Raw genomic sequence first — 24,928 nt, 5'->3', positions numbered from 1 at the left:
TATTTTCTTCCACTCTGAGGGTTGTCTTTTCACTGTGTCTACTTAGTAATTTTTTTTTTTGCACAGAAATTTTAAATATTAGTGTAGTCTAGTTTATTTCTGTTAATGTTGCCTGTGCCTTTGTTATCATGTCCAAGAAATTATCACAAATCCACTGTCATGAAGCCTTTTTCTTATGTTTTCTTCTCCGAGTACTATGCTTTTAAACCTTAATATTTAGGTCTTTCATCCATTCTGCGTTCCTTTCTCATTTTTTGGCCACATCACACGGCTTGTGGGATATCAGCTTCCAACTAGGGACTGAACCTGGGCCGCAACAGTTTTGTTAAAAACCAAGGAGAACAGATTTCTGTGCTCTCTTGCTTTCTCTGCTTCTCTTGTGGCTCAGCTGGTAAAGAATCTGCCTGCAATGTGGGAGACCAAGGTTCAATCCCTGGATTGGGAAGATCCCCTGGAGAAGAGAAAGGCTACCCACTCAAGTATTCTGGCCTGGAGAATTCCATGGACTGTATAGTCCATGGGGTCACAAAGAGTTGGACACAACTGAGTGACTTTCACTTTCACTTGCTTTATCTGGAGTATCGCCAGCTTTTTGAGCCCTTTGGTAAGAATACATGCCCCACCCCCTTGATTGGTTACAGTGTGGACATCACCTAGCTTTGCCAGAGGACTGGATCTGGCTTTGCTGGCAGTTTTCTGAGGTTTCCCTTGTTCAGGGTCATTAGGGATTGTCTCCTGATAGTCTTGACAGATTTTTCCAGCCTCCATTTTATCCGCTCCTCAAACTCCAGGCTAACCTTCCTGGTTCTTGCAATAAAGGTCTTTTTTTTTTTTTTTTTTAATTGAAGTATAGTTCATTTACAATGTTGGGTTAATTACTGCTGTACAGCAAAGTGACTAATTATACATATATATTCTTTTTTAAAAATATCCTTTTCCAGTATGGTTTATAATAGGGTATTAAATAGAGTTCCCTGTACTTTACAGTAGGATCTTGTTGTTTATCCATGCTATGTATAAAAGTTTACATCTGCTAATCCTAACTTCCTATTCCATTCCTCCCCTCAGTCTTATTGTTTAAGCTATCTTTACTCTTTAACTTTTTGTGCCCTAAAGGAAATAGCAGGAGGACAACGAACAGCTCTCAGTGTAAATCTGGCCTACTTGTATTGCTTCCTGAGACTTGTTGGAAAATCTGAAGGGCCTCTGCACCAGGATCTCATGCCCTAGACATGAAAATTATTTGTGGATCCACAGTCACTTGGGGCAGATGGTTTGCAAACAGCAGTATTTGGCAGTAGCCTGAGTTGGGGCCCTTGAATTTAGTGAATGTCCCATGGCAAAACTGAGAGCTGTCTTCTGAGATCCACCGTAGGAGCTGTGTCCTGAAGAAAAAACTTATGTAGGTATATGTCCATGGACTTAAGATCTAAGAAGGCCTAGGGGTGGGAACCATACTGTGTACAGAAACAGTGACTGGGTTAATAGGGACTGGGGGAGATTGCAGCAATGTAGAATCGATAAAGTGAAGTCACTCAGTCGTGTCCAACTCTTTGCGACCCCATGGACTGTAGCCTACCAGGCTCCTTTGTCCATGGAATTTTCCAGGCAAGAGTACTGGAGTGGGTTGCCATTTCCTTCTCCAGGGGATCTTTCTGACCCAGGGGTCGAACCCAGGTCTCCTGCATTGCAGGCAGATGCTTTACCATCTGAGCCACTAGGGAAGCCCTTTAGAATGGATAAGCCCCTTCCAAACGGGCATGTGTTCCAGTAACTGGCTAAGTGTGAAGAGAGTGTACAGAATGAAGGACCTACAGTCCAGTCCATGGAAATCTGGGTGCATCCCCTTTAAGAAATCTGAAAGCCACAAGGCTTCCTGTGTAGCTCAGAGCGTAAAGACTCTGCCTGCAATGCAGGAGACCTGGGTTTGAGTACTGGGTTGGGAAGATCCTCTAGAGAAGGAAATGGCAACCCACTCCAGTATTCTTGCCTGGAGAATCCCCATGGGCAGAGGAGCCTGGCGGGCTACAGTCCACGGGGTCGCAAGAGTCAGACACGACTTAGAGTTAAACCACCACCACCGCCACAGTCCAGTCCATGGAAATCTGGGTGCATCGCCTTTAAGAAACCTGAAACCCCGCCCGGCCTCAGAGCCTAAGGATCCTCCTCTCCAGCAACTCTTCTGTGGTGTGGGGGAACCTTTTCCGGATCTGGGGAGCACCGCCCCTTACCTGGACCTGGGACCCAGTGAACTGCTTTACCCAGAAGGCACTGCGCCGCACCTGTCACAGGATCACTGAAGACACGGGCACTTCCGTTATGGAGGACGATGTCTGCGCGGGTCTGTTGATGTGCACCGCGGATGACATTTTGCAAATACGGATGTGTTTACTTGGTGGGGAGCTTGGAAACGCTGGACCAGCCCGAGATCTGGGAGGTGGGAAGCCTGCCCCTTCTGCTTCTCTTGAGGCGGGCACGAGGCAATTTCACTCCACGTGCCCATTCTGCAGCAATAAGGATTCAACTGCAGAATGGTGGTATTAATATAGAGACTCGTTTGGAGGTTTGGAGGCCGTTTTTCTCCATTCCCTAATGATCAAAAGGCCATGCGCTGCTACAATAGAATTTAACTCTCTTCTTTTTTAACCCTTCGATTTTGAAGAATTTCCAATTCTTAAGGATACAATCCAAAGGCGCTTCTGGCTTAGAAGGGCATCCACCCATGTTGAATAACCTGCAACTGAGAACTGAGGGTCACAGTGTTGTCACAGGTCACCATGGAAATAGGGGCGCGTTGCCTTTACCAATAGGTCTGGCGCTTCAGACCACAGTTTCTCCCCGACCTTTTCGCCTCCACACGCCTCAGCAACGATAAAATCAGGGAGAACCAGAAACGTGCCCTTTCCATGGGTGGATTAGGCGCACAAACTCCTTTACCTAGAGGTCTCTGCCCAGCGCATCCGCACTGTTCCAGTGGCCGCCCGGAAGATGGGCGTTTCCGGAGGCCCTTGCAAGCAGAGGCGGGATTTCTGGCGTCGCGTTTGTGACGTGGATTCCGGGATTCCACGTGAAATCCGCGTGGTGCCCAGGATTCTGGAGTGCCTGTGTAGGCTGGGAGTCCTCACTGGGGTCCGCTTTTGGGGAGCCTCTGGAGAGGCGAACAGAGGACAGAAAAAAAGATGGGACTTCTGTCTGCTTGGTTATTACGAAACATGGTTGCTGTCGTGGGACGGGCCGCCTATCGCGGAGCTGTCGCCTGGGGCTGCGCTCCTTCGGAGGCCTCCGCAACCGCCCTCTGTCCTTGTCCGCTTCCGGATGCAGCATCCTAAACTTCTGCGCCTTTTGACCAGCAGGAGATTGGGGGTCGGAGCTCGACCGTCCTCTCGGGCTCACCACACCCAGGGGAGTGCGCGGGTTCCGCCGGCTTTTCAACCCGCTTCTGCTCACAGGACCCCATGGCGGCTGCCGCGCTTATGGACCGGGCTCAGGTGAGTGGAGAGTCCTCAAGCCTTCCCGACTCAGGTGTGGGGGATGTTGTGTTCTCAGGCTTTCCGAACTTGGCCTTCGTCACTCCCTTCTTTCGAGTATGAAGGCGGTGAAGGGAACATGTGGCAAGGAACCCCTTCCCAGTGCTGACGGGATGAGGTGCGAAATGGTTTGCAGGGCTTAGGAACCCCAGGTACAAGCACTTGGAGGTGAGGATGAATTAGGCACTTTCTGGAAACGGCAGGTATCTGCGGTTATGTGTGCTGAGAACAGAGAGCAGGCAGTCAGGAGTCCGAACTGGTATGGCAGCCTGGGGAGCTGGACCTCAGTTCTGACGGTGATGGGAACCACAGAAGGTTTATAACACAGAAGGGAGGTGATCTGACGTCGGTGTCGACAGGCTCCCTCTAAGTAGAGTGGAAAGGTTGGGGAAGCCTGAGGGTGGCAGGGAGACCAGGCAGAATTTACTGCAATAGCCCAGGTGTATTGCTGGTGGGGCCAAAAGTGGACATTAGAGAGTGTGTGGATTTTGTATGTTTTTAAACTAGGGCCGGTGGAGATTTTGATGAGAAGTAGTGATGTTCTGGGACTCGTCACCTGTCCCTCCCTCTGTGCTTCAGTCTGGGGGCCTTACAGTAGGAGTCCTTTTCTAGCCCAGCACCCTGAATCTAAGCCAGGAGTTATATGAAGAGGTTCCTGCTTTGGGCAGCCAGTAGGAGGAGGAGTGGAACGGTGTATTAGACTCAGGAACCGCTTACACAAGTGCTTAAGGGGTTAAGATTGAGTTGGGAGTCATCAAGAAACCACAGGTCTTAATTCTGTCTGTTGAGAAAAAGGCCAGAAGTTGGGCAACAATAGCAGGCTGAGGAGCTGGGCTTCTGTTTTGAAGGTGATGAAAGACATGAACTTCCGGGATGCCTCCGTGGTAAAGATTCCACCTGCCGTGTAGAAGATGCAAGAGACAGGTTTGATCCCTGGGTCAGGAAGATCCCCTGGAGGAGGGAATGGCAACCCATTCCCGTGGTCTTGCCTGGGAAATCCCATAGAGAAACCAGGTGGGCTGCAGTCCTTGGGGTCCCAGAGAGGCAGACATGACTAAGTGAACAAGTAGCAGGCACAAAAGACATGGCAGATTTGGAAGAGAAGAGAGATGCTCTGAATCAAAACAGGCTCCCTCTGGCTGCTGTCTGGTTGAGAATGGAGTGTGGGCGTGAGGGAGGCTAGCGCAGTGGTCCACGGAAGTGCTGATGGTGGCAAAGAAGGTCCCAGCCGGGCGCTGAGCACTGGGTGTCTTGCTCAGGCGCTGGGGTGGCAGTGCAGCCTGTCATAAACACAAAGGAGTTCTTCCTGGACACTGTGCAGAGTAGTTTCAGGGGTGGGGTGTGCCTTGGAAGTGTAGACTGGAAAGTTTTTAGTCTTAATGGAGGGGGACCCCAGATATGAGGAAGGTGTGGTTCAGAGTGATGTACATGGTGGGAGGAGCATGGACTGATGGCCTTAAAATTGTTTCTGGGAGGCATGGTCAGGAGGATGCCAGCAGGAGAGTGTTTGGTGCCCTTCCTGCTGGACCCATGGCTTACATAGTCTGTCTGCCCGCCTGCCTGATTTTGCTCTGGGCTGCACACGGTGATCAGAGGGACAGGAGAGGGCAGCCAGGAGTGGTGTCATGGCCAAGTATTGCCTCCGAGTTGGGAAGCTGGGAAGCAGAGGAGTCAGTGGGTGGGAGGTGAGCGGGGGGCCTGGAGAGTCCTGTTGTGTGTGGGCTCAGCTGTCCCCATTGTGGCAGGGTGGTGTGACCTTCGAGGATGTGTTCATGCACTTCTCCCGGGAGGAGTGGGAGCTGCTGGAGGAAGCTCAGAGACTCCTGTACCGTGATGTGATGCTGGAGAACTTCGCACATGTGGCTGCCTTGGGTAAGTCCCTGTTTCAGTTACCTATTGGTACATGTCAGACTACTCCAAAAGTGAGTGATGTAAAAAATAAAAAGGCCTTATGTAAGTTTCAGTGTGTCGGGTACTCGTCACAGCTTACCTGGTGCTTTTGGCTCAGGGTCTGTCACGAGGCTTCTATCAAGCTCCCAGCCGAACTGTTCTCATCTGAAGGCCATTCTCGGGAGGATCTCACTCACAAACTCACTCATGTTTTATGTTTCCAAGAGGTTGTTTCTTGTGGCTTGTTGGACTGTAAGGCTGTTTGTCAGAGGCCCCCTGGCTTCCTTGTTACCCTAGCCTTTCTGTAGCGCATCTCACAGCAGGGAAGGAACCTTCTTTCTGAGCAGAGAGAATGTCCAGGACGGTAGCTTGTCCTTTTCTAACCCGACCTGGAAACAGTGATCCCATCATTTTTCTCTGTTCTGTTCTTAGAAATGGGTCAGTCAGTGCAGCCTCTGGTCAAGGGAAGTGGCTCATGCAAGGGCAAGAACACTGGGCAACAGGTCTTCCTGGGGCCATCAGAGAGGCTGCCTGCCACAGGCCCACATGCCTGCTGCAGTGTCCTTGGGTTCGGTTTTTCCCTGGTGCCCTGGGGGCAGCTCTTCCTGTCCTGCCAAATCAGGGGCTCTTCCCCCTCCCGTCTTGGTTCCCAGGGCAGGGGCTGTGGATGCCCAGGGCTGTGTGTAGTGTCCCCTCGCTGAGCAGTCCTGACACCTGCTGCCCAAAGCCTTTCTGGATAAGGTTAAGAGTTCAGGGCTTTTGAGTTGGCTTCACAGATTCTCCCTGGCTTGGGCACGTCTAGACTCATGATGTGTCTTGTCTATGTTCTGCCCCCATCCTCTGGCTGACAGTTCTTGGGGACTGACTTTGCCAGAAATTGTAGCTATTGACATGTCACTGCTTGTGGAGGGCATAGGGGTGTTCTGCCAAATCCTCCTACGTGGTTTTTTGTCTTTTTACTTTTAACCTTTTCTTCTCTCTGAGATGGGTCTATCTGGGCCACTCATCTGTGCTCTGTTTGGTTTTTGTTTTGTTTTGTTTTTACAACTTCCACCTTCCAGATCCCATGTAGGTGCCCAGTGGCAGAGAGGCAGAAAGCCCTGGGTGCCTGTGGGTGGACCTGTCTCCAGCCACACTGACAGCCCAGAGCAGGGGAGCTGAGAGAGAGCCATCTGAGGGTTGGGCTCACATCGTACCGTCAGCCTGCTTTGTGTTCACCAGTGTTTTCTTGCCAAGGCCCATAGCAGTACCTCACTTCTCCCTTTCCTCACCATTCTTGGCACTTGACGTTTTTCTCCTATCTTCCGTCCCTTTGGCTGTTTTCCCACCCCTCTGGCCTCCATGTATGTCACTCATTCCCCTCTGCTCACCCTGCAACGCTCTGCAACATTGGCTGCATTAATGTGTCATGAGTTGTGTACATATCCCTATGTAGTCCTGAAGAGCCAGCTACTTACTTGCAATCAGATTTTCCTGGGCCTGGACAGAACCTTCTGACAGATGAGCCAAGCTCGCCTGACACCAACAGCTGCTGCTGCTGCTAAGTCGCTTCAGTCGTGTCTCACTCTGTGCGACCCCAGAGACGGCAGCCCCCCAGGCTCCCCCGTCCCTGGGATTCTCCAGGCAAGAACACTGGAGTGGGTTGCCATTTCCTTCTCCAATGCATGAAAGTGAAGAGTGAAAGTGAAGTCGCTCAGTCGTGTCTGACTCTTACCGACCCCATGGACTACAGCCCACCAGGCTCCTCCGTCCGTGGGATTTTCCAGGCAAGAGTACTGTTTAAACCCTGTTTAAACCCTTCTTAGAGGAGTGAGTTGGAGACCTCGCCTCTGCTTCCAGTACTGTCCACCATCATTGTGTCTTTACTCATCATTGGAAGTCCTCCATACCTTCCAAGGCCCAGGACTGACAATGGGCCCTTCCTCACTGATCCTGGCCCCCTCATCCTGCCAAAGGCCCGTGGACTCACTCACTGGTGTGTCACACACTCGGAGGTGATGGACTTGCTGCTTCTTACTGAAGTCAGCATGTCCTTCACTAGCAGCTCTTTGCTTTCAGGTTATTGATGTGAAGCAGACAATGAGGAGGCTCCTTCTGAGCAGAGTGTTTTTATGGAATTAGTGTCAGAGTTCAGGACTCTTGGGTCCTGTCCACTTATCCAGAAAGCTCACCCATGTGAGACAGGTGACCTGCTCTTGAAAGGCATTTTAACACCTGGATGAACACCAGGGGTCATGCCCTTCACTGAACCTGTACACTTGTGACCCCTATGGGCGAGGATTCCTGTTGAGTGAAACCTTTCATCAGCACCAGAAACCACATAGTGGTAAGAATCCTGTCAGTAAAATGATAATGTGGCCTCACGTATGAAGAGCTGTCCATGAGTTAGGGAGACTTTTACTTGCGGGGATGTGCAAGTAAAAGACTAGACTTTGGGCGACACCAGGGAGACAGTGATAACTCATGCGCTGACAATGAGAAAGCCTTCCTGAGCGCTTTCACTCTCCTCAACAGCCAGACAACTCAGGCTGAAGTGCGAGCCTTTAGGTGCCTACCGTGTGGAAATCTGTCCAAGGAGAAATCCGCTCTTCTTCATGGTGGGGAAACATCACATGTGTGTAAGGAGTGTGGAGAGGCCTTCATTCACCTGTCTCACCTAAAAACCCACCAGAAATTTCACATTGGCAAAAGACAATATATGTGCAGTGGATGTGGAGAAGCTTACAACAGAAGCTTGCACCTTGTTCAGAACCAGAGAACTCACACTGGGGAAAGACCTTATGAGTGCAATGAATGCAGAAAACCCTTTGGTCGTAAAAGCACACTTGTGCAGCACCAGAGAGTTCACACTGGCGAAAGGTCTTAAGACTGCACTGAATGTGGAAAAGCCTACAGCAGAAGCTCCCACCTCGTGCAGCACCAGAGGATTCACACCGGGGCGAGGCCTTATGAGTGCATTGAATGTGGAAAATTCTTTAGCCATAACTCCAGCCTCATTAAACATAGGAGAGTCCACACAGGAGCAAAGTCTTATGTGTGTGGCAAATGTGGGAAGGCTTTTGGCTACAAAGACACACTTGAGCAGCACCAGATAATGCACACTGGAACACGGCCTTATGAGTGCAGCAAGTGTGGGAGGGCCTTCAGCTATAAACACATGCTTGTGCAGCACTGGAAAATCCACACTGGAGAAAGGCCTTATGAGTGCAATGACTGTGGAAAACTCTTTAGCCATAGCTCCAACCTCATTGTGCACCAGAGAATTCACACTGGAGCAAAGCCTTATGAATGCAGTGAATGTGGGAAATGCTTTAGCCACAACGCCATCCTCATTCTACAAAAGACACATCACAGTAGAACAAGGCCTTATGTGCGTAGTGAATGAAGAAAAGCTTACATTAGTAGCTCCCACCTTGTTCAACACAAGATAGTTCACACTGGAGCAAGACCTTATGAGTGCAACGAATGCGGGAAATTCTTTAGCCGCAACTCCATCCTCATTCTACACCAAAGAGTTTACACTGGAGAAAAAGCATTACATGTGCAGTGAATGTAGGAAGGCCTATAGCAGAAGCTCCCATCTTGTTCAGCACCAGAAAGCTCACCCTGGAGAAGGACCTCATGAATACCACAGTTTTGGTGACCCTTTAGCTGCATCTCTTAAACTTGTTTAATGCCCAGAAACTTCAACTGGAGAAAGGCCTTATGAATGGAGTCAATGCACTGTGTCCCTTTTGAAGATTATAGGACTCACACTGGCAAAGGTGGGTGTTTCCAGCTTTGTGCTGTCACAGATAAAACCGCTGTGACGATTTGTGTATAAATTATTACTGAATCACCTTCCATTGTATGGTTGTACCACAGTCCATCCATCCACTGAGGGATATCTTGATTGCTTCCAAGTTTTGGCACTATGGCTAAACCTGCCTTGTGCATTGTTTTGTGTGGGTATACATTTTCAGTTCATTTGGGTTCAAGCCTCAGAGCATGATTTGCTGGGTCACATAGTAAGGGAATATTTAGTTTTATAAAAAACTGCCTTCTAAAGTGGCTGTATCATACTGCATTCCCACCAACAGTAGCTGAGAGTTCCTGTTGCTCCATGTTCTTGTCAGTATTTGATGTCAATGTTTTGGGTTTTGCCATTCAAGTACGTATGTAGTAATAGTATATTGTTGTTTCTTTCATTTGCAATTCTCTAATGACATATGATGAATATCTTCATATTCTTTTAACAGTGTCTTTTGCTGAACAGAAATTTTAAACTTTAGTCAAGTCCAAATTACTCAGTGTTTCTTTCATGGATTGTATTTTGGTGTTGTGTCTAACACATCATTGCCTAACCCAAGGTCTGTGTCCCCTGTATTATCGTCTATGTGTTTTACTGTTTTGTATTTAGGCTCATTATCCATTTTGAGAAAATATTTGTGAAAAGTGTGAGGTCTATATCTAGATCATGTTTTTTTTGTTTGTTTTCCGTGCTGTGCAGCTTGTAGGATCTTAGTTCCCAAACCAAGGATTTTAGCCCACATCCCCTGCAGTGGAAGCAGGGAGTCCTAACCACTGGATCATGTTTTTAAGCCCAATTTGTTGAAAAAGACTATCCTTTCTCCATTCCTTTGCCTTTGCTCCCTTTTCAAAGATCAGTTTACTGTATTAGTGTGGATCTATTTCTGTGGTTTCTGTTCCAGTTTTTAACACTTAGTGAGATAATCATCACGTGGCTGTGGTTTTTTTAATTTTTTCCTTGTCTTTTATTTAAATGGTGCAGGCGTGCTAAGTCGCTTCAGTCATGTCTGACTCTGTATAACCTGTGGACTGTAGCCTGCCAGACTCCTCTGTCCATGGGAACTAATCTTGCATTTCCTGCAAGAAATCCCACATGATCATCTTGTATAATCCATTGTATATATTGCTGAGTCAGTTTTCTGATATTTTGTTAGTGTATTGTATAGATAGATGAATAGTAATGGATTTATAGATCTGTTTTTCTCCAACTTTGGTATCAGAGTAATTCTGATGTCAAAGAATAATTGTTTCCTCCTCCTTTATTTTCTGGAGGAGTTTTGAAGGATGAGTGATACTTCTTTTTTTAATGCTTGCTGGAATTCCTTAGTGAAGGCACCTAAGCCTGGAATTTTCTTGTGGGAAGACTTTCAATAAAAATAGTCAAGTAATTTTTTCAATTTTGTTCTCTTGAACGGCTTTGGAGTACAGTTGATTAAGAACATTCTGTTAGTTTCAGGTGGACAGCAGAGTGATTTGGTTATACATATACATGTATGTATTCTTTTTCAAATTATTTTTCCATCTGGGTTATTTCAGTGTTTTGAATATATATACTGTATATAGTAGGTCCTTGTAGGTTGTCTATTTTAACTACAGCACTGTGTACATGTCAATCAACTCAATAATCTCTCACATCCCCCCACCACCACCCCCCAAGTTTGTTCTCTTAAGTTTGTGCATCTGTTTCTGTTTTGTAAATGTTTGTGTGTTTTTTTTAATCATTCCCTTATGATACCTTCAATTTCTTTAGTTAGTAGTGTCTTTACTCTTGGTTTTGTTGTCTTTTCAGTCAACCTACAGTTTTGTCAATTTTGAAAGAACCAACATTTTTCTTCATTGATTTTTTAAAAGTTTTGTTTCAATATTTTGTTCTAATTTTATCATTTCCTTTCTTATCTTTGTTTTAGGGTTTGGTGTTATTTTCCAGGTTTCTCAATAAGTAAGGTTAGGTTATTGACATCTTCTTCTTCTGTAATAAACTGTAAATAAAGCTATACATTTCCTTTAAATTTTTCCCTTGTAATTAGGATATTGGGCAGTGTATAGTTTAATAAGTCTTTTCCTATTAAATTTGCAGGGATGGTACCAGAGTGGGAAGAATGCTTATGATTTTTCAGTCCAAGTATTTATGGCTGAAATGGGGGAAATCTGGGTTATCTGAAATACCTTCCATTGTCAGGAAGAGATTGAGCTAAGCTGTTGGTGATTGATGTAGCATTATCTTCCATGTCTACCAGAATTTGATGAGGATGACCATGTACAGTCAACTCAAGATATCTTGAGTACTAAAGGGTATGGCAGGCTATTGGGCACTTTCCCTTCCTCAGGGCACCCTGTTTTGAGGTATATTCTTTGTGTCAGCTTTTTTTCATAAGATAGGAAATTCTTTCTCCAGTGTTCATTCTATTTATTTGCAAGTGTCCTCGTCAATAGGCAGTTGGTTGGGATGTGAGCCCCTTAGCCTCTGCTCATCATCTGCAGGGACATGTTTCTTTGGATCCTGTCCAAATGTGCTAGTCTGTCCTGAAAATCTACAGCTTAAACATGTTTTTGTTTTGCTGATTAAATTGCAATCAATTTTTCTTTTTTTCCCTGGTGGCTCAGAGGTTAAAGCGTCTGCCTCCAATGCGGGAGACCTGGGTTCGATCCCTGCGTTGGGAAGATCCCCTGGAGAAGAAGGAAATGGTAACCCACTCCAGTACTCTTGCCTGGAGAATCCCATGGATGGAGAAGCCTGGTAGGCTACAGTCCATAGGGTCGCAAAGAGTTGGACACGACTGAGCGACTTCACCTTCACTTCAGGTCTGGATTTTAGGAGCCTTAGACTTCCTTTCCTATGACCCTCAGGGTTTTTGTGGAAAGAGAACTCCCTGTTGATCCCTTCCTGATCAGTTTCCAATCAGCTTTTGTCACCTTATCACATAAGCTTAGCATCTTATGTTCCAACCAACATGTATACAAGTTGTATAAGTTAGATGACCTTAGTTAGATGTACCCTAAAGAATTCTAAATTTTAAAATAACTACTTGCTGGTCTTACTTGGGTTGAAAAGAATCTTTAGTTATATGTTTTAATTCGGCTCAGGTCCAAGGTTTAAATTCTACAATTTTCTGCATGTGACTCACAGCTGGGGTCGATCTTCAGAGGTAACTGGCATTTGGAGTTTTAAGACAACTGTTGGGAAAAGGTAGTGAAACTGTGTGTGCATGCTAAGTTGCTTCAGTAGTGTCTGACCTTATGGACTGTAGCCCACTAGGCTCCTCTGTCCATGGGAATCCCCCAGTCAATACTGGAGTGGGTTGCCATGCCCTCCTCTAGGGGATCTTCCCGACACAGGGATCAAACCCATGTCTCTTATATAAGTCTCCTGCATTGGCAGGCGGGGTTTTTCCCACTAGCGCCACCTCAGAAACGTAGTTCCCCTGTTGAGTTTAACCTCCCTATCCAAAAATCTATTCCTTTTCTCCTCTTACCTAAATCCTGTGCTAAATTAAACATTAATAATACTTTAATATTACAAAAAGTCATTAACAATGATTATGTAGTTACTCAGTGAAATTGGGAAAAATATATAGTTCTAGAGAAACTTATTTGTTATAGGGGAAATAAAAAGTTAAACTTAAGATCTCAGTGGCTACAGTTTATTACAGTGAAAAGGATACAGATGATAGTAGCAAAGGAAGATGGCATAATGTGACAGACTCCAAGAGGAGCCATGTTGGCAGGTTCCAGTTGCCCCCTCGCTTAAGTCTTAGTGTCTCCGTTTCTGGCTTGTGCACCTCTGGAAATATTACCTGGTTTGGTAACAACCTCATATTCACAGCTTGAAATTGCCACAGTTTGGAGTATTTGTACCAGGGAAACTGGCAAACACTACAATCAGGGGTCGATTTGCTGTTTTATAAATTTTTGAGGCTTTAGAAAGTAGTGAAGAATGAGTTAATAATGAGGACTATATACGGGGAATACCACATTCATTCCACCCAGCCAAGTTGAACTGAAGAAAAGTCAAGTTCTAACACATTTCTTTTATTGTCTTCTTAGTTATTCATAAAAAAGGAAATATCAGCCAAAATTCACTACCAGATAGTAAGTAACTATTATAAATATTTTATCAAAGACATGCACTTGGCAGGTGGACACATTAAAAATGTTCACCCAGACAGACCATCAGGCAATAGTGAGGTAACTACACATTTTGAAAATAGGTAGTATTTCATATTCTGACCACACCAAATAAGTACAGGTGAGGAATATAGGGGAGTTGGAATGCTCCCAATACTGTTGATGGGAATCCAAAAGGGTAATCATTCACTTTAGAATATGAAACCATATATTCATTTAAGAAAATGTACATGTTCACAGTAAACTTTCTGTGATAGCCAAGCTGGAAACAAAGTGCAAAATCCCATTCATCCATTAACAGATAAGTGGATAAACAGTCAATAGGTTAGTATATCCAAACAGTGTATTTTTCAGGAATTAAAAATATTAACTATCAGGGAATTCCCCAGTGGTCTCTGTGCTTTCACCACTGAGGGCCTGGGTTCAATCCCTGCTTGGGGAACTAAGATCCCACAACCTTGTGTCATGGCAAAAACAAACAAAAACACAACCATTCATATCTGCAATATGGATAATTCTCAAGGTAATTATGTACCATGAAAGAAAAAGGCAAATACAAAAGTAAACACATTAACATTCCAATGACATTAAAATTCTAGAAAACTAATAGAATGTGAAATAAAGTAAATTGAATCCGTTGCCTGGGAGCCCAGGGAGATTTCAAAAGGTAGATGTGGGAATAATGGATGTTTGTTATTATGGTGGTTCTGTGATTTTACACGTAGTAAAAGTTACCAAGCTACACATTTTAAGTATATTCAGTCCACTGCATACCAACTATACAGCTCAATTAAGTTTAAATAAAAATTGGCTTCACATAAAAATCCGAATCTCCTTTTTAGAAAAGTAGAACTCTGGAAACCAACACATTAACTACATCACCTTTCCATGTCTCATGCGAGGGGTTGGGTCCCGGTAGCAATGAAGACAGAGGAGCGATGGAAGGTGTTTCCACTTGAGTTCTCCAGGAACTCTGCCTGGGTCCTAAAAAGTCACATGCCTGGACTACAGGATTTCCACTCTCCCTCTTTTTTTCCTCCACAACTGTGCAGCAATGGCCTTGAGATAAACAATCTGCAGATGCTATGAGGATCCTAAAACCTTTACATTATTCAGTCTGACTGACTGGAGGCTCAGGAGGAAGTAGCTCTGTAGATCTGGAGAATTTCTTTAAAAAAACCTCCTAAACAACCAGTTACATTTGTGGATGAAACTTTAGAAAAGGCCCGTTCCTTCATTGCTAGTCTCTCAGGACCTATTAATTCCGAGTGTCTTCTGTACCAAGTATGGTTCCTGCTCAATGTCTGTAATCCAACTCAGCAACACCAGCCTGCCATGTTGTGGACATTATGGCACATGGCTCTGTTCCAGCTGGACCTACAGAACTTCTTCCCTTGAACAGTACTGGGGGGATGATGTGACATCCCTTATGAAAACAGAACATTCATGCTGTTCCAAAAACCACTGGTGGTTCTCATGGCTGCCCTCTCATCTCAGGGTGACCTCTGAAACCAAAAATTATGACATTCAGGTCACAACAAAACCCTGCAGTCTACCCCAGGAGGCCTTGGACAACAATGCAAATTAGACCAAAACTGCAATGAAAACTACTCTCTGCCATGATACTATCCTCACTGAGGACTAGAGTTCCCAAACAGGTGACACACAGCTGGAAAAACCCATTCTGAGCATGACATGAAATAATGCCACTGAAGAGGGTAAACAAGCCACCAGCAGAATGCAGACTGGGTCACCTTGGTCAAAGCTGGTTAAGCCAATGTTCTAGTCAGTTAGACGTAAGAGAATAACATCCAAGTGCTCAGGCTACTCAAGCTTTCCTCCATAGAATGCATGAGCACAAAAGTCTACCAACCCTGATCACACTGAGATGACCACCAGTTGGTAGAAGTAAGATGATTTTTACCACAGAAACTCACAGTGACATGAAGTCTGGGAAGGGCCATGGGCAGATTAGAAAGTACAGCACAGCTCCTTAAAAGCTTCCAACGAATCAGGCACCCACAGGTACTCTCCACACTAGGGCTGTGCAGATGGGTGGCATCCAACTTCCAGTTGATGAGTCCCTCACAGAGCCCATTCAGTAAGATGTATTAGCTAAGGAGACAGTTCATTATTTGCTTCTCTGCTCATCTCATTTGAAGGTCTTTGCCCAGTATGAACTTTCTGGTGACGAAGGAGGTTAGACCTTCGGCTGAAAGCTTTCTTACACTCGCTGCACTCATAGGGTCTATCTGGGCTGTGATGTTTCTGGTGCTCAATCAGAGTAGACCTTTGACTAAAGACTTTTCCACATTTGCTGCACTCGAGAGGCCCTGCTCTGGTGTGAATTTTTCGGTGTTGAGTAAGCTGGGTGCTTTGGCTAAATAATTCTCTGCATTCAGTGCACTCATATGGTCTTTCTCCAGTATGAATTCTCTGGTGTTGAGTGAGGCCAAAGCTTTGGCTAAAGAGTTTTCCACATTCAGTGCATTTATAAGGCCTTGCTCCAGTGTGAACTCTCTGGTGCTTGATGAGAGTAGAGCTTTGGCTAAAAACTTTTCCACATTCACTACATTCATATGGCCTCTCCCCAGTGTGGATTCTCTGATGTTTAATGAGGCTGGGACTTTGGTTAAAAAATTTCCCACATTCACTGCACTCATAAGGCCTTGTGCCTGTGTGAACCCGCCTGTGTTTAATTAGATTGGAGTTGGATGTAAAGAATTTTCCACATTCATTGCATTTATAAGGCCGTGATCCAGTGTGAATTCTCTGATGTTCGTTAAGGCTGGAGCTTTGGCTAAACAATTTCCCACATTCACTACACTCATAAGGCTTTTCCCCAGTGTGAATTCGCCGGTGCCTCACAAGTGTGGGTCTGTTGCTAAAAGCTTTCCCACATTCCCTGCACTCGTAAGGCCTTTCTCCAGTGTGGACTCTCCGGTGCTGAACAAGTATGTGTTTATAGCTGAAGGTTTTCCCACATTCGCTGCATTGGTAAGGCCTCTCTCCAGTGTGGACTCTCTGGTGCTGAGCAAGCCTGTACTTGCGGCAGAAGGTTTTCCCACAGTCGCTGCACTTGTAGTGCCTCGGTCCACTGTGAGCGGCCTCCACACACTCAGTGTCCCCTTGTGGAGTGAGCTGGTGCTGGAGAAGGTCAGAGCCAACAGGGAAATCCTTCCCAGGCTCCTGGCACGGGAAAGACTTCTTGGTTGTATGAACAATACGAGTCTTCATAAAGGCCTTCCCCATGTCTCTTCTAAAGAGTTTCTCTCCACTGTGCTGCTGAAATCTCACACCTGCCCTACACAGTGTCTGGACAGGGTTTACTCCCAGGTCCTCAGTGAGATGCAGACCACCTTCTACATCCAGGTTACCCATCTCCCAGGGATAGGCCTTCTGGATGGACAGGTCTGTCTTTGAAGTAATCATCTGTGGCACTTCTACAGAAGCATTCTGCTCAGAAGTTTTCTCCTTCATCTCTGTTCTCTGCCGACAACCTGAAAGCAAAGAAATGGGGGTGAATTTCATGTAGATCTTGGTAGAAGTAGGGAGCCCTGTCACAATACATGTCTGACATAGAAAGAATAAATCCATGGGATTATTTTCAGGACAAGGGAGGTGGGAGCAGGTTAGGCAAGGGCTGCTGTGTGGACAGGGCCACTACACATCACAAAACGGACAACTCACCAGGCAAAAGACACAAGGATGGGGTGCAGAACACGGGGAACCAGGGGTCCACAACTCACGCCTCCGGGAACGGTTTTCACCAGGGCCTTGGCTGCTGGGAACACATGTGTGCTGTGTGCAAAGCTGTATTCAGACCCAGGAAAATCCAACTGTTACTGAGTAGCTGGTGTTCAAGGACCGTTTTGAGGATAAGTGCAGGCCTCATGACATGTTAGGTGTAGGCCAATATTGAAAAGCAGAGAAGTGAAGATGGAGAGGACCACCGAGGAGTAGAAGGCAGAGAGGTGAGGGATAATCCTGGGCGCAATGTCAGAGTAGGTATGACGGAAAGAGCAAAGCGTCGGGAGTGGGGAGGAGAGAGAGTAATGAGGTTCACCGTCACTGGCCTTGGCACCAAAATAGTGTTGGGCACAGGACACGTTCCTGATATGGTCTGAATCCAGCCATGACATCACTTCCTCCCCCTGATGCCAATCACCAAGGCCAGGCCCACTCTGAGCCCCTCTTGCTGTGCCTGGAGTCATGTCCACTCTGTCCTGTACCCAGGGTTCTCCTCCCAGCTCCAACGGGACAACAACATGGGACCTAGAAGATGCAAGTCCTAAGGGAAAGATAGGACAGGTGAGTGGTCAGTACTGGCCCACGGGGGCAATTAATTCCAAAATAATCTCAGGAAACAGACACTATCACATAAAAAATCTTTGATGGGGGGTATCATAGAAATAGCCAGGTGAACCCCAGAAATAGTGACTATGTTGGGTCCCAACAATTGCTGGTACAGTGAGGGCCTAGGAAATGTCAGCTGGAAGGGGGAAGAGCCTGGAGCACAAATGTGCAGGGGTCTACAGAGTCATCTCAGCAGGGAGTGGCTAAGAACCCACAGAACTGATTCCAAGTCTTTTGGCTCAGAAAACCTTCACTAGGAAAACTTCAGAGCCGCTGGCACTGGGGCTTCCTGTGAAAGGAGTTGGTCCACACATTCACTCAGCCTTGGTACCCACAGCACAGAGGACAGGGAAGCAATAATAGAGAGGTGCCTACTGTCCAGCTGTGAGATGAATCGACTTGCCTTGGAGAAAAGCGGAAAGTCAGAGACCTGCCCAGGACGCTGGGACAGGGGTGAGGGCCTTACCCAAGGACGCAACCAGTGCAAAGGTCTCCAGCATGACATAGCTGTACAGGCGTCTCTGGGTCTCACCAAGGAGCCTCCATTCCTCCTGGGAAAAGTACACAGCCACGTCCTCAAAGGTCACAGGGCCCTGTGATGATGGGAACAGATGTGCATAAGCAGCCTGTCTCCCCAGGACCCCATAAGTACCCCCAACCTAGTCCAAACTCACCCCGGGGTCATCATCCTCCCCAGCGACCCAACTTAAGAGGGCAGTGGTACCCAAAACTCTTCATGTTTTCTTGAGCACTAGCTCCAACCCCAGTAACAACACGCACATCTGCAGACAGATGCCTTCTACACTGTGGGCCTGGGATGTAGGGCCTACTCCCTCTCCTGCAAGACAGCAGCCTGACAGTTCCCAGGGTGATGCAGCCCAAATGCCAGCAACGTGGGCTCATACTCCTCTCTTAACCTCCTGGAATGAGGGCACGGGGACTGTTTGCTCACACACCTTCCCCACATCGGTGTCACCCGCTGGACGACCTCATACATCTGACCCCCAACACTAGCACCTGGACCACAAAACTGTCATGTCTCCTGTCTCCTCATGTATCTTTCTGCACATGACACCTGAAAACCCATTCAACGCAACAGAATCCCACCAAACCCCAACTTTCCACTGGTAGCTCACCAGCCCTGTTCTTCCTCACCAGGCCTTGATCCTAGTTCCAACCTCAGTCACAACATGCAGACCTAAAAACCCCTGGTAAGGGTCCATTTCTATACTGCACATTATGTCTCCTTACCAATTCCAATCTTTGTCCACATAACAGCCATTCAAAATCCACACCTACTTGACACACCTTACAGAAATTCACATGACATCCTGTCACAAACTCCCCAAGTTCCACCACAAAAGCCTGGTAACTGCACAGAAAGAGAAGCAAGCACCAGCCTGACTTTGCTATCACTTCATCTCCATTTCTGCTTTCCCTATGCATCAATTTCACGGCCACTCTCCCATGAAAACCTGGGCCACCTGCTGACCCCACACACCTTCCCGCTGATGACCTTTGTAACAGTCCCCCTGTTCCCTTGTCCCATAATTGCATCCTGAAGCCTCCCTGGCCCTCTAGAGCTGCATGTTCAACCACCCATTTGTCTCCTATATTTGAGAGTCATTGGAACATCATCTGAGATTCATCAGGGCCAAAACCCAATTCCTAATATTCTCAGTGAAAACGACTGCTACCACTGACTTCCCTTAATCAGTTAATGCAACTTCCACCCTTCCAGATGCAAAGGGAATAAACTCTGGTGTTATGTATGACCCCTCCATTTTAGAAAATCTGGTTAGCCCTACTTGTAAAAGTCCTGAAGCCAGGTATTTCTCCTACCTCCATATCCACCCCTCTGTCCAGTCGCAACCAATGCTCATCTGGATGACTGCAATAGCTTCCTTGATTATCTCCTCGTCTTTCCCTCCCTTAGTCTGTTCTGCACTCTCCACTTAAGAGGGAGCCTCTTAAAACCTAAGTCAGATAACTCTTCTCCTCTATTCCAAATACGCCATGGCTGCCGTCACTCTGAACAGACTTCTGAGAGCACAGCTTCTCAGCAGAGTATCATTCTAGGCCTGACTCTGGCCCTCTTGCTCTCTGTCTTCACCAGACATTAACAGAGACTTACAAGTCCTAAAACACACTCATCTCAGTTGCATCCTCAAGCATTTGTGTGGACTTCCCCAGTACCTAAGACAAGCTTTCACATTTAGGCCACTGGCTGCCAAAAATGTGAATCTCCCCATGGAACCTTTGGCTTGGACTTGGAAACCTGGGCTGAGGGTTTCTCTAGGGTCTCCAGACATCAAGTCCAGGAAAAATAGCAGCAAAAGACATCCAGGACACCAGACACTCACCAGTGAAGGGTCCATACGTGGTTCTTCTGAATGTGGAACCTGTGGGAAGAGAAGGGCCATGTAACTTTAATACCCATCAGCAACAGACAAAAGATTAATGAGTGAACCATTTAATATTTCAGTCAGACATAAGGGAAAACTAAAGCCATGTAAAAGAGGGCAGAAAATGTTATGCAGTTGTGCCAAAAAGTCACGTGGTGCTGGGAGCGAGCTCCGCCCGTGGCAAAGGTCATGAGGAAGGAGGCTCGGCATACGCAAAGGCGGGATCAAGCCTCAGGAGTCCCCCTGGAAATTCTCAAGCATCTACCCCCAAAACCAGAGTCTGCCTACTTTCTGCTTTGTGCTCTCACCTACACCTCTGACTTTATGGGGCACTGTCCCCCACTACCTCTCTGAAAAAAAGTTAACTTACAGCTCCATTTAATAAAGTTCCTGGGTGTGACAGTATTTCAACCTACAAACTCCTTTGGAAGTCCTCTAGCCTGCACGAATAGGTTTTTCCGGCCACATGTGATTGCTCAGAGCCTCCCAACTGTGAGAGGCATGAGATGTTCTAAACTGTCTAAATAGATTCCTTTGAGCAGTTAAAAGACTGATTAGAAATTGTATTGGTGAAGGGTTTTTCACTTGTTGGGCCAATGTTTGCTGCTAAGTCTCCATATCCCTTACCTGCTGTGTCCCTGGCAGTGTACTGATTAATATAATTGGTGTAAGTAGTAGCTTTAATGTTTGTAACCTTGAACCCTTGAGTTAATTCTTTTTCTTGTTATAGCCCACCACACCTTTGCCCTGTAGGAATGCAACTTTATCTAATGCTTTTGGAGGGTGGCGCCTGACTAATCACCTTTAGAGAAAAATAAGTTTTCTGAAGAAAGGGTCTTAAAATGTTAACAGGCCTCCGGGCCAGAAGATGATGCAAATCACTTAAATTTTGCATATGATAAGTTTGCAGGAAGAAAGCCTGGCTTACTGCATGACTCTACCCCTTCCCCCATTATCCTCTATGCATAACTTAGGTATAAAAACTACTTTGGAAAACAAAGTGCGGGCCTTGTTCACTGAAACTTGGTCTCCCCATGTCGTTCTTTCTCTCACCTTCTGGCTGAATTATTGAGCCTCTTTTCTCCACTGAATTTCCTCACTGAGCTATCCTTATTTAACCATTCTTTATATCCTTAATTAATGTTTAATTAAGCAATTGTTTCCTGATCCTCGCCGACGCCATCCCCGCTTCGAATTCCCTGGATCCAGGCCCCGGCAACGTGGATAACTTGAGAAAAGGTTTTTCAACAGTGGTATAAACAAGTGCAAAGCCTCCCTATCAGAGTCAGGTCTGGTGTGTCTGAGTAACACCCTCGAGGCTAGTGTGATTGCAACCCAATGAGCCAGAAGAATAAGGGACTGTATTGGTGAGGAAATGCCTGTGGCAGGTCACCTAGCGCTATTATAACACTGAGCCACAAATATCAAAATTTACTCCATTTTATGTTAGGTCTGTTTCTGACACTCCCATTTGAGTCCACTTTTCTGTTTCCCCCCTGCCAGTAATACATTTTTCTCTTCCTATCACTTGTGGCTGGCTCTAACAGCTGACCAGAAGTTCTTATATGTCCTTTTCAAATTTTATTCTGGTTCTATTAAAAGTTATTGTTGTATATAAAATTCCAGTTTACATAATCCAGATTAAATTCTGGTTTGAAATTATTATAACATTATATAGTATAATTCAAGAACATGTACTTTTGCTATTTATCCATATTCTTTGATGTTAAAACTTTTCCATAAATATTCAGACAGATTACCTGTAATTTCTTACATGCTCTTCTCTCCTGTAGTAGAGAACAGAACCACCATGTACTGACTACTGACTATGCATGCCAAATGAATCTCTGATAAAGGAGCCGTTCCTTAAATCAGAGTAAAAGTGCTTTGCCTCCAGCATCTGGTGATAACTGGACCTCATTTTGGACTCTTTAAACTTAAGAGAAAGCATATAAGTGATAGGACCTGACCTCTTGTCATCCTCATTATAGAAACATGGAAATATCTTCTTGAGTTCTTAACGTCCTGTTATGGTTTTGAAGCATTATAATTTTTTATCCTTATAATGATAAGGATAATGATAATATAATGATATTATATATATATATATTATATATAATGATATATCCTTATAATGATAAGGCCAAAGCCCACTTAAGACAGGTATTTAATAAAATATCTCAATAATTTTCCCTTACAAGATCACCAGAGGAAAACTATTTAAGAGTGAAATAAATATTACTGGAAAAGCACAATCTTTAAAAATACTAAAACAGTCTATGTGTGTGTGTAGACTGTAAAACAAAAGTTTATATAAGGCATAAGTGTGTATCAAAATATAATTATGAAACAGTTTAATAATTTCATTCAAAGAACTAAGTTAAAATTGGTAGTATGGAGGAAAACAAATTCAGTAAGCGGAAATGTTAATTTAAATACAATAAAAATGTTAACATAGAAACTAAACAGATGTGTGCTTAATGTATCTTCCCAGAACACACGGCAAGTGTGGCTACAGTACCACTATTTATAGACATACCGGACTAAGACAAACACCACCACCATCAACAACAAATACACCAAGGAAAGCCTCCAACAGAAGAATTCATAAAGACATTACTCGTATATTTATATCTATAAAAAACTACACAAAAAGGAAAATGACTGGCCACTCTGCATGAGGGAGGGTATCCAATTCAATGGACATGAACTTGGGCAAACTCCAGGAAGGACAGGGAAGCCTGGCATGCTGCAGTCCACTGGGTCACAGAGTCAGAAACGACTTAGCAACCAAACAACAACCTAGCATGAGAAACATGGGTAAAGTCACATCATATTGTGCAAATGAAGAAAAAGACATCGTAATACTTATATGAATCCATTCACTAAGTTTTAAAACGAAGGAGCGAAACTAAACTACAGCCGCCGCGTATTTCCTGCATAGTTGGCAGAACTGTCAAGAAACCATCAGTCGTGTCCGTCTCTTTGGGACCCCATGGACTGCAGCCTACCACGTTCCTCCAGCCATGGGATTTTCCAAGCAAGGGTATTGGAGTGGGTTGCCATTTCCTTCTCCAGAGGATCTTCCCGACCCAGGGAATCGAACCTGGGTCTGCCTCACCGTGGGCAGACACTTTACCATCTGAGCCACCAGGGAAGCCTTACATGATTCCAATCACTAAGTTTTAAAACGAAGGAGCGAAACTAAACTACAGCCGTCGCATATTTCCCACATAGTTGGCAAAACTATTGAGAAAAGCAAGGAAACCCTTACTTTAAATAACAACAGACAATACCTTAACTTTGGGGGGATGGGTATGTTTTGGGCTTCCCTGGTGGCTCAAATGGTAAAGAATCCGCCTGCAATGTGGGAGACCGGGGTTTGATCCCTGGCTTGAGAAGATTCCCCTGCGGGAGGGCGTGGCAACCCACTCCAGTATTCTTGCCTGGAGAATCCCCATGGACAGAGGAGCTTGGCGGGCTATAGTCCATGGGGTCTCAAGGGCACGACTGAAGCGTCTAAGCACATAGGCGGCTTCCTGGGGTCCTGTTGATAACGCATATTTTTTATCTCAGGCGGTTAACGGATACTCATCTTAGATCTGCGTATTCAACTGCACGAGTAAGTTCTCTCTTTCTTTCCCCCATGCAGGTCATATTTTAAAATCGGAAAGTCAAGGTTTGGGGGACACGAATAAATATACATATAAGACGTTAGTAAGGAGACACTAATAAGAACAAAGATAACTCAGGATAAAAAGAACAGGGGGAGGGCCCGGAGGACGCAGGATTCACCTGAATCGGAACCATCAATGTGGCTGCCGCCAAAGAAGTCTGTTGGCGAAGGCGGGGTCGGGCTCTGCAGACCTCCTCCCGACCCGGAGAGAGAGTCAGGTCGGATGGCGCCCACGCCGAGCCTGAGACTCGCCCCGGAATAGCAGGCACAGCGGCCTTCCAGCTCCCAGGTCTCAGGCCGGCTCAGCGTTAGGAAGTACTCCAACGGTGAATTGATCTGAGTTTACAATATGTCGCCGGGGACCCACACAGGAAGGTCCACCCAGAGACCGTTCGCTAGAACGGAAGTGTTTCTGTCCTGAGTCTTCATTGGTCCATTGTCCCTGGGTCCTCGCGCGGTGCCTTTAGGGTAATGTAGTTCATAGCGCTCCCGTCGCTGGCAAGAGGTAGTGTTCCCCAATTCGGGAGAATTGTCCCGCCTCACCAGTAGGGTTGCAGTGAAGTCCCCAGGCTGCGAAGACTGGGCCAGTTACACGCTTTTTAAAGGGGTTGCACCCAGATTTCCATGAAACATAGTCTGTGCTGATCACATAGAAGTATAGTGACAGTAATATTTGAGATGTTTGGCCTCTCTTGCCTTCTGAGATGGCCCACTCTGTCTATGGAGTGTGTCTCTCTCTGAATTAGCCTTCTTTTACTTTTTTAAAAAAGAAAGAAAGAAAGAAATTTTGAGACGGTCCCCAAAGCTTCCCAGGTGGTGCTGGTAGTAAAAAAAAAAAAAAAATCCACCTGCCAGTGTGGGAACCCAGGGTTCCATCCCTTATCCCATCCAGGAGGGAAATGGCAACCCACTCCAGTATTCTTGCCTGGAAAAATCCCATGGACAGAGGAGCCTGCTGGGCTACAGGCCATGGGGTTGCAAAGTCGGAGGTATCTTAGCGACTAAACTACAACAAAACAGGCCAAACTAAGTGGTCACATGATACCAGGTTGTCACTCAGACAAAGTGCATCCATCCATAGCTGGAGTCCAATAAACACTGTCTTATTGTTTTTCATATAAATGTAGCCTAACTTGTTGGCTACAGTTTATGAGTGTCTC

At 45.8% G+C, this 24,928-nt stretch overlaps 1 protein-coding gene and 1 pseudogene across 2 annotated transcripts; one reads left to right on the top strand and one right to left on the bottom strand.

Moving 5' to 3' along the window:
* The first annotated feature begins 2,250 nt into the window (after nucleotides 1–2,250).
* Nucleotides 2,251–11,381, top strand: LOC129630775 (zinc finger protein 304-like; annotated as a pseudogene).
* Nucleotides 11,382–13,542: 2,161 nt separating this feature from the next.
* On the bottom strand, nucleotides 13,543–24,311 carry LOC129631024 (zinc finger protein OZF-like). Of its 2 annotated transcripts, XM_055551737.1 has the most exons (4): nucleotides 23,888–24,311; nucleotides 20,051–20,089; nucleotides 18,154–18,280; nucleotides 13,543–16,831 (listed from the first exon to the last, which is right to left on the bottom strand). In XM_055551737.1, the coding sequence occupies exons 1-4, from the start codon at nucleotides 23,900–23,902 to the stop codon at nucleotides 15,447–15,449; spliced, it is 1,566 nt and encodes a 521-aa protein (XP_055407712.1). In that variant the 5' UTR covers nucleotides 23,903–24,311; the 3' UTR covers nucleotides 13,543–15,446. The 2 variants fall into 2 exon arrangements, with proteins under 2 accessions (XP_055407712.1, XP_055407713.1); XM_055551738.1 differs by lacking the exons at nucleotides 20,051–20,089; nucleotides 23,888–24,311 and adding an exon at nucleotides 17,022–17,144 and having other exon boundaries at nucleotides 18,154–18,286.
* Between the last annotated feature and the right edge of the window lie 617 nt (nucleotides 24,312–24,928).

The sequence above is a fragment of the Bubalus kerabau genome, chromosome 17 (assembly GCF_029407905.1).
Source record: "Bubalus kerabau isolate K-KA32 ecotype Philippines breed swamp buffalo chromosome 17, PCC_UOA_SB_1v2, whole genome shotgun sequence".
Classification (NCBI taxonomy): Eukaryota; Metazoa; Chordata; class Mammalia; order Artiodactyla; family Bovidae; genus Bubalus; species Bubalus kerabau.
The sequence above is the reverse complement of the archived record's forward strand: the minus strand, read 5'-3'. Positions and strand labels throughout refer to the sequence as shown.

What these genes read in the sequence shown, in the direction of transcription:
- LOC129631024 (XM_055551737.1), bottom strand. An exon ending in CACGTATGGACCCTTCACTG is followed by an intron (nt 18,281 to 20,050) that starts GTGAGTGTCTGG and finishes CCATCATCACAG; the next exon opens with GGCCCTGTGACCTTTGAGGA. An exon ending in TGCACTGGTTGCGTCCTTGG is followed by an intron (nt 16,832 to 18,153) that starts GTAAGGCCCTCA and finishes CTTTGCTTTCAG; the next exon opens with GTTGTCGGCAGAGAACAGAG.